At 47.6% G+C, this 14,421-nt stretch overlaps 1 protein-coding gene and 1 long non-coding RNA gene across 3 annotated transcripts in view; one reads left to right on the forward strand and one right to left on the reverse strand.

Annotated features, from left to right (window-relative positions):
• The window catches only part of DNASE1L3 (deoxyribonuclease 1L3), a 29,718-nt gene extending 24,782 nt beyond the window's left edge, over nt 1-4,936 (forward strand). For both annotated transcript variants that reach the window (XM_077858360.1, XM_077858359.1), the window contains exons 6-8: nt 671-828; nt 4,091-4,187; nt 4,491-4,936. In XM_077858360.1, coding sequence (XP_077714486.1) covers nt 671-828; nt 4,091-4,187; nt 4,491-4,604 — 369 coding nt within the window. In that variant the 3' untranslated portion in view covers nt 4,605-4,936. The remainder of the gene's footprint in view (nt 1-670; nt 829-4,090; nt 4,188-4,490) is intronic.
• A 6,857-nt stretch (nt 4,937-11,793) lies between these two features.
• Nucleotides 11,794-13,979, reverse strand: LOC144291243 (uncharacterized). The gene is made up of 2 exons (XR_013358563.1): nt 13,543-13,979; nt 11,794-12,455 (listed from the first exon to the last, which is right to left on the reverse strand). It is a non-coding gene; the product is annotated as an uncharacterized LOC144291243 (long non-coding RNA).
• Between the last annotated feature and the right edge of the window lie 442 nt (nt 13,980-14,421).

Here is a 14,421-nt window from a genome sequence, read left to right on the forward strand (position 1 = left end):
TTTGAAGGAATAAATGAGCTGGATTCTTTTATCCCCACCTAATTCAGCATGCTGAATGACAGGGACGTGGTGACTAAGAACAGGAGGGAAGGGCTACACCAAACATCCACTTTCCAGTGAGAACACCTTTCCTTGTACAGTCTCGCCTGTCAGATACTTATCAAAACTGTAGCTTCATTTTTAACTTTTAAAAACCAAAAGAAAAAAGACCCTGTATTGGTTTGCCAGGGCTGCCAAAGATTGGGTCACTTAAACAACAGAAACCTATTCCTCACAGCTCTAAAAGCTGGATGTCCAAGGTCAAGGTGTCAGCAGGGTTGGTTTCCTGAAGGTCTCTGTCCTTGGTCTTCTCTCTGTGTCCTGATCTCTTTCTTTGAGGACACCAGGCATATATATTGGATTAGGGGCCATCCATTTGGTAACTCAGTTTACATAGTTACCTCTTAAAGGCCCTCTCTCCAAACATAGTCACATAAGGTACCATGTGTTGGGACTTCAGGATATCAATTTGTGGGAGTGGGGGCAGGGGCAGGGGAGAAGGACACAATTTAGCCCATAACAGAACCCATTGTTTACTGGGCTTGGGAGGTGGAGCCATTGCCACCGGTTCTGAGCAAAAGTATTTGGCAATAATACCCAAAAGGTGACAGTTCCAAACAATGTCTTTCAGAATTTCATTTTCATGGGTGACTTCAACGCCGGCTGTAGCTACGTCCCCAAGAAGGCCTGGAAGATCATTCGCTTGAGGACTGACCCCGGGTTTGTCTGGCTGATAGGGGACCAAGAGGACACCACGGTCAAGAGCAGCACCCACTGTGCCTACGACAGGTAGAAGGCATCTGCCTCACTCAGGCTGGCTCATGCAGTGCTTAATACGCATCAGAGAAGGCGCCCCCCTCAGGGCGGAGGAAGAACACATCTTACAGAGCTGAGTCAATCAGACTTCAGGCCCATGCATGGGGTACTTGTGCAGGGTGCATGCTGCATGGCCATACCTGGGAGCCCTGAGCATTGTAGCTTAGCAGTGGCTAGTTCAAGGTTTTTGTGTCAGATGAGCCTGGGTTCAAATCCTGCCTCTACCACCACCTCAGGACTTACTGTGTGTCTTTGCTTCCTTGCCTGTAAAACAGAGACTGTAGTAATGCCTTATTCATGAGGCCATGACGAGGAGTAAATGAATAGTATAGGTCTTCTCACACAATGCCTGGCATACGGTTAAGTGTTCCACACATTCACTGGCTGTTAATTATTTCATCACAAAGACATACCAGAATTTAGTCATTCAAATCCCCTGTCATTAAGCTTAGGTTATTGCCAAGAGTTGGCTAGTATAAGCACTGCCCAAATGGACCTCCCATCTGAGACCAGTTATTAGAAGGGTGTTTACACTTTTAAAGCTTTTGCTACACATTCCCAAATGCAAATACATACCTTTAAATAATAGCATTCTTGGAGCACCTGGCTAGCTTTAGTCAGTGGAACGTGCAGCTCTGGATCTTACGGGATGAGTTCCAGCCCCATGTTGGGGCTGTAGAGCTTATGTTACAAAACAAAACCTAAAAAACCCTAGTATTGTATTTGTGAAGTCTCCCTGGGAATTTTCAGTCAGCTTTCATTTTTGCTCCTTAAACTGGGAGGTGGGGGAGGCACTTGAAGCCTGTGAATGTTCCTGATCTTCCCATCCATAGTAGAACCTATGGTGGCCGTGGTTTCCAGACTCAGCCTGCCTCCAAGGAAGCACGAGGTGGCTTCTGCCAGAGACAATTGTTCTCACTTCTCTAGTTTTGAGGTCAGAATTTCATTTCCATCCCACAACCTCTTTTATTCCTCTTGGAGCTTTCAGGCTTGGTGTGCCCTTTGCAGAAGTCATTGCTCCAGTTCTCAAGAGTAGAAGCAGCCCTAGCATTGGGGAAAGTGGAATTGAGGCAGGAAGTTACAGGAGACGAGCGCTCAGTGCCTGCTGCCTCCCTCTCACTTTGAGGGCTTGCCAGCAAAGTGCGTTGGAGATGGCCACTCGCCCACTAGCCTGCTCGCCTACTTGCCTGCTCACACGTGCCAGCTGTGTGGTGTGGCCTTGAGCAGATCTAGTCCCTTCTGCGGTCCCATTCTTTTCCCCTGGCCAACAAAGGGGAGGTGACCAAGAATAAGGAAGCAGAACAGTGAATCACAGGAAAAGAAGCTCACAATAGCTTAGGTGGGGTGGGGGAACAGGTTAAAAAGGTGTTTACTGAAAGAACTTCGGTTTTATACAATATATGCCAAAGGATGGCAGGATTACATGTGACTTTTTTTTTTAAAGATTAATTTCTCATTTTGTTGCTCTAAAGTTTCTATGTTTTCCACACCAGCATATTTCTTTGATGTCTTTTTTTATTTTTATTTATTTTTATGTCTTTTTTTAAAGGGGATATCAATTTCTGGGGCACCTGGATGTTTCAGTCAGTAGAACATGTGACTCTTGATCTCTGGGTGTGAGTTTGAGCCCCATGTTGGGCATGGAGCCTACTTAAAAATTAAAAATTTTTTTAAATTAAAGAGATATAACTTTCTAGTAAGGGGAGTAAGATGAAATGGTCTCAATTCCAGTGTTTGTTCTGTGTTCAAGTATTTATTGAACACCTCCTACAAGCTATGCTCTGTTGGACATGAAAGATGCCAAGAACTGGCCTGTGCACAGAGCAACCTCAGGAAAGCCTTCAATGAGCAGCTGACCTGCCCACACATGTACCTGGAAGTCAGAAATGGGGGAGCCTTAATTATGTTGCTCTTGACTCTCTGGGTCTGAAGGATGGCTTTAAAAAAAAACTCCAACCAAATGTGAAGAGTTTACTTGTGGACTGAGTTCAAATTTAACCACAGTGGTAGCAAACGCAGGAAACCAAATCAGCTACTCGGAATCAGGGAAAGCTCAATGCATAGTCATGAACTGGAAGTTTGACTCACCTTGTCCTTCTTCCGTTGGTCGGGTGGGGCCACGTAGACCCTGACTGCATCACTCCACTTGAGATACATTAGAGTCCATGTTTCCAAAACTCATTTAACTACCATGTTCCCAGTTTTTGTTATCGCTACAAAGCAACTATACTATGGTTTTCCCCTGTATTTGTCTTTAAATCCATTAATTTCTAATGAAATAAATTAATTTTTAAAGGAGATCTCATACTAAGGTAAGAAAATAGCATTTGTCATAAATCAAAAATAACTAAAAAAGTAAGCCCAGTGAAAACTGAGCAATGTTAAATTCTGCTTTAATTATCTGGCTTGCAGAGTGCTTGGTGATTGTAGCCTGCTCCATCTTGGTCAAAATGGGAGCTTAGGGGGTTATTAAAGATCAGCCAGGGGCGCCTGGGTGGCTCAGTTCGTTGAGCATCTGCCTTCAACTCAGGCCATGATCCCGGGTCCTGGGATCAAGGTCCACATTGAGCTCCCAGCTCAAAGGGGGTCTGCTTCTCCCTCTCCCTCTGCCCCCCCATCTCTCACTAGTGCTAGCTTCCTCTCTCTCAAATGAATAAATAAAATCTTAAAAAAAAAAAAAGATAAGCCAGTACCTTTCTCCATAATTGAATCAGGAAAAGTGAAAAATAATTGTCAAGGGAATAATATTCTCAGTCTGTACATCACTGTTCCATGGTGTGGTGTTCATGTTTCTTTTTTTTTTTTTTTAAGATTTTATTTATTTATTTATTCATGAGAGACACAGAGAGAAAGAGAGGCAGAGACACAGGCAGAGGGAGAAGCAGGCTCCATGCAGGGAGCTCGACATGAGACTCGATCCTGGGTCTCCAGGATCACACCTCAGGTTGCAGGCGGCACTAAGCCGCTGCGCCACCGGGGCCACCTGGTATCCATGTTTCATATAATATCTTTTCTTCCACCTTCAGGGCTACTGCCCACAGGGCCCCAAGCAGGAGATGATCTGATTTCCCAGTTTTAGGCACTGTCCAAAGGGTCAGAAAACCAGGCCTGGACTTTGAATATCACACAAAAAGTCCAGGCTGCTCAACCAATTCCAGATGTCAAACAGGAAACTTGGTTTGTCTCAAAATCAACAAGGTGGATTAATGTGACTGTCTTCCATCCCTTTCTCTAGGATTGTGCTTAGAGGACCAGAGATCATCAGGTCTGTTGTTCCCAGATCAAACAGCACCTTTGACTTCCAGAAAGCTTTTCTGTTGACTGAAGAGGAGGTACAGCTGCCACTTTGTCTTTCTTTGCCACTGTCCTGAGAAGATGGGTTGGTGTTACCCTTTGAGGCCACCGCTAGAGACACAACATTGGGCCATTGGACCTTGGGTCTCAAAGTCTATGATTCTGGGGCTTGAAGACCTGTCTAAATTTCTGATTGGGCTGGTCCAAGGATGATGCTCACTAGTGTGTGTTCTGTTCAATGACTTGAGGTGTTTTATCTTCCCACCTCAAGCCTCGAATTTGTTCATCACTAAAATGACAGTCTCCTAATTCCCAAATTTATGTCCCTTTTCTCTTCATAGGCCTTGAATGTCAGCGACCACTTTCCAGTTGAATTTAAACTACAATCTTCAAGAGCCTTCACCAATAGCAAAAAATCTATCTCTCCAAAGAAGAAAAAGGTCCGTCACCCCTAGATACAAGGGTACCATTATAATAACCATTTCTTGCCTCTAAATAAAACAGTTCTAACAGGTGGTATGAGCTGCTGCCTGCACTCAGGAAACAAGACTGGTCCAACTACTTTCATTTTCAACTTGAATGTAATCTGTCTTGAGTCAGAGCACCTAGGTGGCTCAGTCAGTTAATTGTCTGCCTTCAGCTCAGGTCATGATCCCAGCGTCCTGGGATCAAGCCCCACGCGGTCAGTCGTTGGGCTTCCTGTTCAGTGGAGAGTCTGCTTCTCCCTCTTTTGTTCACTCTCTTTCTCTCCAATAAATAAATAAATAAATAAAATCTTAAAAAGAAATGTCTTGAGTCACATTGGAAGGAGAGTCTCCTATTATCCTTCTTGGGCTGGTACCTCCCCTGAATTCCCTAATAGGAAACTGGGGGCTTTTATAGTCCTAAAAGATAAGTCTTCACGTCCCAAGCTAGAGCCCCATCAGTCGTCACTGCCTGGGCTCAGCCCTGCCATGAAAGAGGCTGCAGGAAGAGGAAGAATGTTGGCTTTCAGCTCGAGGGGATCTCAGTCCACAGGAAATGACCAGAAAGGACAAGGCCTCAACTGCACCCCATGATTTGGGCACTTAATTCTCTGAGGAATCTACTCCATCTTGTCTGAGCTCAGGGTGGTAATTATGTCTCACCGGGATGAAGAATAAAGGCTCTCCCCGCTGGTCTCCCTGCCTCAAATTGTCCTCCAACTCAGCCAGCCCAGTACCTACCAGGGCCATCCTTTGAAATCCCATTCTGACCACAGCCCACCTGCATTCCCATCCCTGCTTCTAAATCCTTCAGGGCCTCCCATCACCCACCTGGGGAGAGCCCAGAAGTTTTGGATGCCCACAGGGGGCTGTATTTTCTGGTGCACCATATTAGCCTCCTTTTTATCCCACCTTGTACTCCACAGGACTGTCCCTTCCCAACACTCCCTAAGCCTCCCTTCTCCTAGGCTTTGAGGAGGCCAATGGCTGGCAGAGATTCAAGGATTTTATCATCATTCTACAACCAAAGAGTTGCAGAGGAGTAGAGAGCACCATTTTACCTGGGTCCATGGTGGTCATTTTTGTTTGTTTTGCTTTGCCTTCTTTTAGATTATATCTTTTGTTTAAATAGTACTCGTGCATGGCTAGATATACAAGAATACCAGCCTAAGCAGTGAAAAAGTGAGCTGCTCCGGGACCCCACCCCCTAGTTTCCTGTGTCAGAAGCAGCCTCTCTTACCAGCCTATGCATTCTTCCAAGAGTCTATGATAAATAGACTCCCAAGTGATGGGAGCACTTAATGCACCATATGTAACCCTGAAAAAGAGAGTTTCAGCACGCTATATCCATAGACTCACTTCTTATCTTCCTTAATATATGAGGGATGATGTGACTTTTGACATAAGAAAGAGACCAGGGATGCCTGGGTGGCTCAGTGGTGGAGCATCTGCCTTTGGCTCAGGTCCAGATCCCAGGGTCCTGGGATCGAGTCCCGTATTGGACTCCCCACAGGGAGCCTGCTTCTCCCTCTGCCGATGTCTCTGCCTCTCTCTGTATGTCTCTCATGAATAAATAAATAAAATCTTTAAAAAGAAAGAAGGAAAGCAAGCAAGCAAGCAAGCATACGGCTGATTTTTGAAATTTGGTTGCATCTAACCAAGGGAATAAAATCAAAAGGGCCCTGCTTAAATGGGAAAACCATTTTCCTTCAAATATCCAATGAACCTCAGAGGTCTTGTTGGAATTGGTGGGGGAGGTGGTGAGGCTATAAAGCCTTTGTCACCTCCCCTCTTCTGAGCAGGGCTCGCTGTCCCAGGAAAACTCCCAGTTTCCAAGGTCCAAAATGGTCAAGTAGGCAATTCCCACATGAGCTTATTCTGGAGGAAAGGATCATCCTTTTGCCCTAAAGGCCAGCAGGATGGCTGGGACAAGAGCCCTGTGCTCAGTGGAGGAGGCAGGGAAAGTGGACCAGACACTAAGTGAACTTGTCCATGGCTCCGAGCTCCAATCCTACCTCCCTACGATCTGTTCGCCTCCCAATAACCAGGATAGACTTCCTAAAATGGAAATCTCGTGCTATTGCCCCCCCTCACTAAAATCCTCAGTGGCTCCCCATTTCTCTTTGGGTAGAGACCCCAATCCTTATCATATCTTACAAAAAGCCTTGTATATTTTGGCCTTCACTTACCTCTCCATTTTCAACCATCTGTACATTCTTGCCACGTCTAGTTCCTCAATTCTTTATGCTCTCCCCAGCTTCTGGGCTTTTGCACAGGCTGTCTCCTCCATTCCCATCACTCTTCTCCCCCCATTCACTTAGCTAACTTCTTATTCCTCAAAACTCAGCTGAAATCTTGCTCAATCAGGGAGGCTTTTTTTTTACTAGGTTCCCCCAGTTTTTCTAGGACCCTCCACCACACCTGCCCATGGTGCTCTCCATGTCTCTTTCCTAACCTCCATCACCTGTGTAGCTAGTCGTTCAATGTCTGCCCCCGCCCCCAACCTACAGCCTCTATGAGGACAAAGCTGTGTCTTCCTAAGTCACTGTTCACAAAGTTTTTGTGGAATTAATTAAACTCAGGGGGCTCTACTGTGCCGTCTTGGAGAAGAAGGCAATAGTCTTTACATAGTTATCCCCTCAAAAAAATTTTTTTTGGAGCTAAAAGTAGTAGACATTGGGTAGTAGAATTGTCGTAATTTTTATTTTAGAAAAGCTTCCCAATGGAAACACCTAACTTACAAAATTAGGGAGTGGTTCAAATTGGGGATTACAAAACAGTGCTGGGGCCCCCTGGGGGCTCAGCTAGTTAAGCATGTGACTCTTGATTTCCGTGCATGTCTTGATCTCAGGGTCATGAGTTCAAGCCCCACACTGGGCTCCACACAGCTGGGTGTGGAGCCTACTTAAAAAAAAAAAAATGGACAGTGCTTTCTAGGGTATTCAAGTTCGTCAAGGAATATTCAAAAGATATAACCTGGGATGCCCCAGGGATACAAGAACTACAATTCAGCTAAGAAAAGGTAAACCTCAGGACGCCTGGCTGGCTCAGTGGTTGAATGTCTGCCTTAGGCTCAGCTCATGATCCTGGGGTCCTCGGACTGAATCCCACGTTGGGCTCCCCAGAGGGAGTCTGCTTCTCCCTCTGCCTCTCTCTGTCTCTCATGAATAAATAAAATCTTTTTTTAAAAAAAGATAAATCTCAGCTTGAACTTGCCTCCTGCCCCAGACTTTTGGATATACTGTTCCCTCAGCTTAAAGTGCTCCTCCCCTCTTTGCCCCTCTTCCCTACAAATACGATGTCCCTGTCTCCATAGGCCTGAGGCTTTCATAGCCTTCAAACTCTATGCAAATCTCCTTTTCTCTAAGATGAATGCAACAGACACACACACACACCTTTCCCAAGTATCTGCCCACCTGGCACATATTCTCCAGCTGGTCCAGATTCCAGCTGACTGGTGCAAGCCCATGTTCCTTCCTCATGAGCTCCTCAATGGCAGGAGAAAATCTGCATTTGTCATCTGTAAAAACTCCTTCTGCTGATACACTCTTCTCTGGGAAACTCTTCTACTTCCCCCATCAAATAGCCTGGAAGTTTCATTTCTTTTTTTTTTTTTTTTTAATGTATTTTGAGATTCTTGTTTGAAATATTTTAATAGTTTCAGAGAGATTAGAGCTGAAAATACCCTCAAAGATGATAAATAATAATAATAAAAAGAAATAATAGTTCCATTTGTAGGGCTTGCTCTAAAGATTCATGGCATACACTCTCTCACTGAATTCCAACTATGTCACTAAAAAGGTGGGGTCTGTTGTCATCTCCATTTTATAAATGAGGAAACTGAGGCCCAGAGAGGTTGAACAACTTACCCACGGTCACACAGCTGGTGAGTAGTGGAGCCCAGCATGATTCTTCATGAGGCACAGTTGGCACAGGGCCCGGGGCTCATGATACTTTTAAGGCCACAGAAATACTTTCTTTCAGAATAAGAAGGAATAAGATTAAATTTTGGGTCAAAGAAAAATTTTAATACGTAATATTAATATATTTATATTTATACCAACATAGTTGTAAAACATAACTTCTGCTATTTCTTTATGGAAGAAAGGATGCATGAAGGCAAAGTGCCTGAGGACCGTGAAAATCATCATGTGGCTCTGGTGGGGTCAAAACTCAAATCAGGTCAGTCTGTCTTAAAAGTTCATGTTTTCACTAGGCCAGTCTGACCCCAATTTACAGGCGAGGAAATCGAGGTCCAAGGCCAGGCAGTAAATGAATGGCAGCCCCCAGCCTGGAACGCATGTTTCCAGCAAGCCAACCACCTGCTCTGTGGTCCCACAGCACCACCTGGTGCTCTTGCTGGGGACTTCCCTGCAGTCAAAGGAGGAGCCTAAGTTTCCAAGATCTATAAAGAACTTACTAAACTCAACAGCAAAGAAACAAACAATCTAATCATGAAATGGGCAAAAGACATGAAGAGAAATCTCACAGAGGAAGACATAGACATGGCCAACATGCACATGAGAAAATGCTCCGCATCACTTGCCATCAGGGAAATACAAATCAAAACCACAATGAGATACCACCTCACCCCAGTGAGAATGGGGAAAATTAACAAGGCAGGAAACCACAAGTGTTGGAGAGGATGCGGGGAAAGGGAACCCTCTTACACTGGGAATGTGGGAATGTGAACCAGTGCAGCCACTCTGGAAAACTGTGTGGACGCTCCTCAAAGAGTTAAACATAGATCTGTCCTACGACCCAGCAATTGCACTGCTGGGGATTTACCCCAAAGATACAGATGCAATGAAACGCTGGGACACCTGCACCCGATGTTTCTAGCAGCAATGTCCACAACAGCCAAACTGTGGAAGGAGCCTCGGTGTCCATCGAAAGATGAATGGATAAAGAAGCTGTGGTCTATGTATACAGTGGAATATTACTCAGCCATTAGAAGCAACAAATACCCACCATTTGCTTCGACATGGATGGAACTGGAGGGTATTATGCTGAGTGAAATAAGTCAATCGGAGAAGGACAAACATTATATGGTCTCATTCATTTGGGGAATATAAAAAATAGTGAAAGGGAATAAAGGGGAAAGGAGAGAAAATGAGTGGGAAATGTCAGAGAGGGAGACAGAACATGAGAGACTCCTAACTCTGGGAAATGAACTAGGGGTGGTGGAAGGGGAGGAGGGCAGGGGGTGGGGGTGACTGGGTGACGGGCACTGAGGGGGGCACTTGATGGGATGAGCACTGGGTGTTATTCTATATGTTGGCAAATTGAACACCAATAAAAAATAAATTTATAAAAAAAAACAAAACAAACAAAGAAGGAGCCTAGCACGAGGTTACAGACTCAGGCGTCTGCCCTGAAAGCAGCCACAAGCCAGTGGGTCCTTGGGCTCCACACTCAGCAGTGGGGGAGCCAGGCCAAGGAACATCAATGTATGCGCTTTCTTTAGGTTTTCAGCAGAATTCACACATTTCCCCACCCTCAGGTTAATAGTTATTCCTCAGAGTTAATATCCATAAAGTGCTTAGATGAGCCCTGTCCAGTAAGAATATCATGTGAACTAAATGTAATTTGAAATATTCTACTAGCTACATAAAAAAAGCAAAAAAAAAAGTAAATTTCATTTTAATAATAGATTTTATTTAACCCAGGGCTCAGCAAATGACAGCCTGTAGGTCGAATCTAGCCCACTGCCTATTTTTTTAAATAAAGTTTTATGGGCACATGGCCACGCCCATTGTTTCTGTATTATTTATGGCTGCTTTTACACTCCAGCTGCAGAGTTGAATGGCTGTGGAGTTGAGACTGGATGGCCCACAAGTGGAAAATACAACTAGTCCTTTTAGAGAAAGTCTGTCAAACCCTGGTTTAATCTAGCAAGTGCAAAGTTAGTGATTTTAACATGTAACTCAGTATAAAAATTACTAATGAGATATTTTACATTTTTTATCGTGTTAAATCTTCAAAATTTCGTGTGTCTTTTATACGTACAACCCATTTCAAGTGCTCAATGGATATGTGTGGCTTATGACTACCAAATGCCTCAGTGCAGCCTTAGAAAAACATCTGCACGAAGCAAATATCACATTGGTGTTTATTAAATACATACAAAAATAAATCCCCCCCAGAAGAAGTAAGCCCCAGCCTCCTGGGACACCCACTGTTGGTAATGAATCTCTTTCCTAGGTCTCTAGAATGATGCTAGCTATATAGTGCCATCCTTGAGAGAATTGAGAAAGTAGTCACTTAAATCATTTTTGGTAGGGCTTGATCAATTTCCAAAATCCCAACTGAGAGCCTGCCCTGGTGGCAACCTGTCCTCTTCTGAGCAGCTTGCAGATTTGCTGCTGACAGAGATCACTGTCATCACAAGTAATACAATTCACATGTATAGTCAGGTACCCGCTAGGCATTTTCTGAGCGTTATTTCATTTAATGACAGAAACAGCAGTGACCTCCCAGAGAAGCTGCCCTGAGACCCCATGCTGGCTTCAGTGTCTCCTCTGTGCTCTCAAAGTGCCCATCTTCCCCCATCCCAGCCCTTCTCAATCTGTACTATGAGATCTAAGAAGATGTGGCTCCTTATTCCTCAGGCGCCCAGGCCAAGCCTGACCCACAGGAACTGTTAGACCTTCGGTTGCTACAGACAATCAAATGGCCCTAGAGGAACCCAGGGCATTATTTGGTATTTGATTAGTGAATTCAGCAGGTCCTTGCCAAGGCCTCTGTTGTGCAAGGCCACAGTGCAATTTCCAGCAGTCACACACACACATTGGCCCTCGCTTACTCTCTGCCTCTTGCTCTTTCCTACTCAAGAACTTCCCCAAAGTTGTAGGTGGCCTAGCTCTTCTGCAAAGTGGCAGGCTAAGAGGCAGACCAGGAGCGACACAACTCTCCCAGCCTTCACATATCCAGAAGTCATGTGATGTGTTCTCCCCAGCAGAATGTGACAGGAAGTGACATTTGGCAGTTTCAGGCTAAGGCAGGGTAGGATGGGTGTGTTCTCAGCCGACTCTGTCTCTTCCCTTGCCCCTAGTTGGATTCAGAAGGACTTGGGAAAGAACCCTGAGACCCTAGGAGATGGCAAAGCCACCAGATGGGAGAGGCCTGGATCCCCAGATCAGCGTGTGGCAGGTGGCCCACTGAACATCAGAGTGCACTGTGCAGTGAGAAATACACCTTTATTGGTTAAAGCAAGTGGGATGCAGCGGCTGTTTGTTATAACACTGAGGCAAGCCTGACCCAGGCAGGCAGGGGGCCAGTGAGAGAAACAGCAAGTAACCATGGAAACTACTTTTCTTAAACTGTGGGATACACTGGGGCCAGAGAGAGTAAAGATGGAGATATTCCCTCCTGTACGCAGCTCCGGAAGATCCTAGCAAGCCCCTCCCCACCTAACTCTGCTGCTGGAGCACGTGGAGACTCCGCTGTTTCCCCCGGGAGAGCACCTAGCACCCCACCTCTTGATGGTGGGGCCCGAGCTCTGCAAGGGAGCTGAGGTCCCTGAGGACATCCAAGAGGCAGCAGGTAGGCCACCCTGAATCCCAGAGGTACAGAAAAACACTCACATCCCCACCTTGCTCAGCAGAGGAGACAGGGCTGGACAGAACGGATGAGGGGTTGGCTGGAGTAGGGGGCATCTCTGCTCAGCAGGGTCCTGACAGGCTGTAGGAAAAGGCAGGAGCCGCTCCCGAACCCCCATGAGCTCAGATTAGCTGGTCTGTTCGCCGTGGAAAGTGAAAGACGCTACTTTTGATGTAAAAGACCTTCATGATGGGCTGGCACCTGGCATACGTGGGAGCCTGGCATCCTTCATGACGTCCCCTGGAACAGGGCAAAGGCCTGGTTGGGCTGGGGCTACCATTCCTCCCTTCCCTGACCACCTGTCTACCACAAGAGCCCCCTCAGGCTTCCTCTCCTTTTCCTGACTGATCTCTTTCTACAATCACAGCACTCACATTCTCTGTCATATCCCCAGGGACACAAGGTGCCTGACGTATATTAGGTGCTCACTTAACCTTTCTTGAATGAATGAATGAATGAATGGACAAGAATCCAAACCCAGGCCCCCTAATTTCAAACTGAGCCACTCTTCCATGCTTGTTCATTTGCTAACTCATGTTGGGGCAGAGCTGGGCTTCAGGGACTCTGGATCTCCCTCTCCGGGCTGTCCCGAATGAAAGCATCACATGTTGAATGAGTGAATATCTGTCCTACCCACCTCATGGGGCTTTGTGAGAAAAATTTCTGTTCAGGGTACTTTCCCATTTGATTTCCCCAAAACTCTGTGACATTGGAAGGCAGGTACTACTATAATCCCATTTTTCAGATGTGGAAACTGAGGCCAAGAGAAGTTAAGGTTCTTGCTTGAACCCAGCTCCCAAGTGGAGGAGCCAGGATTTGAACTTGCACTTCCTGATTCCAAACTCAGGCCTCATTCCCTAGTCCACATTCACTCATTTGTTCATTCATTCCATGGTCACTGAGTAGTAGCCCTAAGCTGGGAGCTGGGAGGGCATTAGTAAAATTAACTAAATTCTGGAGCCCAAAGGGCTCTCTAGGCCAGGCAGACACTCAAGGAATGGGGACATGGTGGGGCCAGTGCGTTTGTAGACTCAAAAAGCTGTATAACCACAAGGGTGGACTCACATCCACCGGGAGGACTTTCGGAGGACTTCCCAGAGGTGGTGACATGTGAGTATTAGCCAGCGGAGGAAGAGGCAGGCGGTACCTTACGGGTGGAGACATGAAAATGGGCAAAGGCCTGAAGGTGTGAAGGTGCGTGGCCCCTGCTTGCGGCGAGGTGAGCCTGAGGGATGGGCCGGTGCCCGCGGGTGACAGGACAGGGCTGGGGAGGAAGGCCGGGCCTGCCCGCGGGGGTCCGGAGTGGCCACAGGGTGGTGGCCCTTACCGATGTTCCAGCCGTACTCCCAGGATGACAGGACTGGGTACAGAAACTTCTCCTCCGGCTTCTGCCGGTGCCGCTCCCGGAGGTACAAGGCCCGGCCTTGGCCGTCGTGGGAGATGCCCTGGAAAAGCAGCTTCAGGGTGCCGGGGGGCGCCCGCCTCATCTCCAGGCCCTCCGGCTTGGTCTGGGCCGCCCCTCCCAGGCTCTGCCTTCCCCGGGCGGCGGGCCCCGAGGCCCCTCGGTCTCAGGGGAGCTGCAGCCGCTTCCTGGGCACGGGCCCCTCCTTCGGGTACTCGTGGCCGTGGGTGACGGTCCAGGCGACCCGGGCTGCGGTCTCCCTCCGGACGCGCTCTTGCCAGCAGGCCTGGCTCTGCGGTTTGCCGCGGCGCTGACCGGCGCTCGGGTCCCTCATGGCGCTGGCGGGGACTGTTCTGCCCGCAGCCCCGGGCCGTCTCCCAGGATACGGTTGCCGAGGCCGAGGCCGAGCTGCGGAGGAGGGGCGCTCCGGGGCACCCTGAAGTGCTTGCAGCCCCTGGGACTGCCAGGGAAACTCTGGACTCAGCCCCTCAGCCCCGGCTCCGACCCTTGCCAGCTCCCTGGCATCCCTTGATTATCAGAGTGCCCGCGGGAGTTACTTGTGGTATAGAGAGAGTGACAGAGAGGGGACAGCGCCCGGAGGGACTTGCCGTATAGAGAGAGCACCGGGGACAGTGCCTGGCGTCGGGGAGGCCCTCCGTAGATGTCAGCTGCGAGGCGCCTGCTGCCGTGCCCGGTTCCGTCGGCCTCTTCCACTGCTGGGGCTCCCACTAACCTCCTTTCCAGAAGGGGGACGGGAGGCCTGCGGGAACTCCGGGCCAGGCCGGCCCCAGGCAGGCAGGACGC

The sequence above is a fragment of the Canis aureus genome, chromosome 19, assembly GCF_053574225.1.
Source record: "Canis aureus isolate CA01 chromosome 19, VMU_Caureus_v.1.0, whole genome shotgun sequence".
NCBI classification, from domain to species: Eukaryota; Metazoa; Chordata; class Mammalia; order Carnivora; family Canidae; genus Canis; species Canis aureus.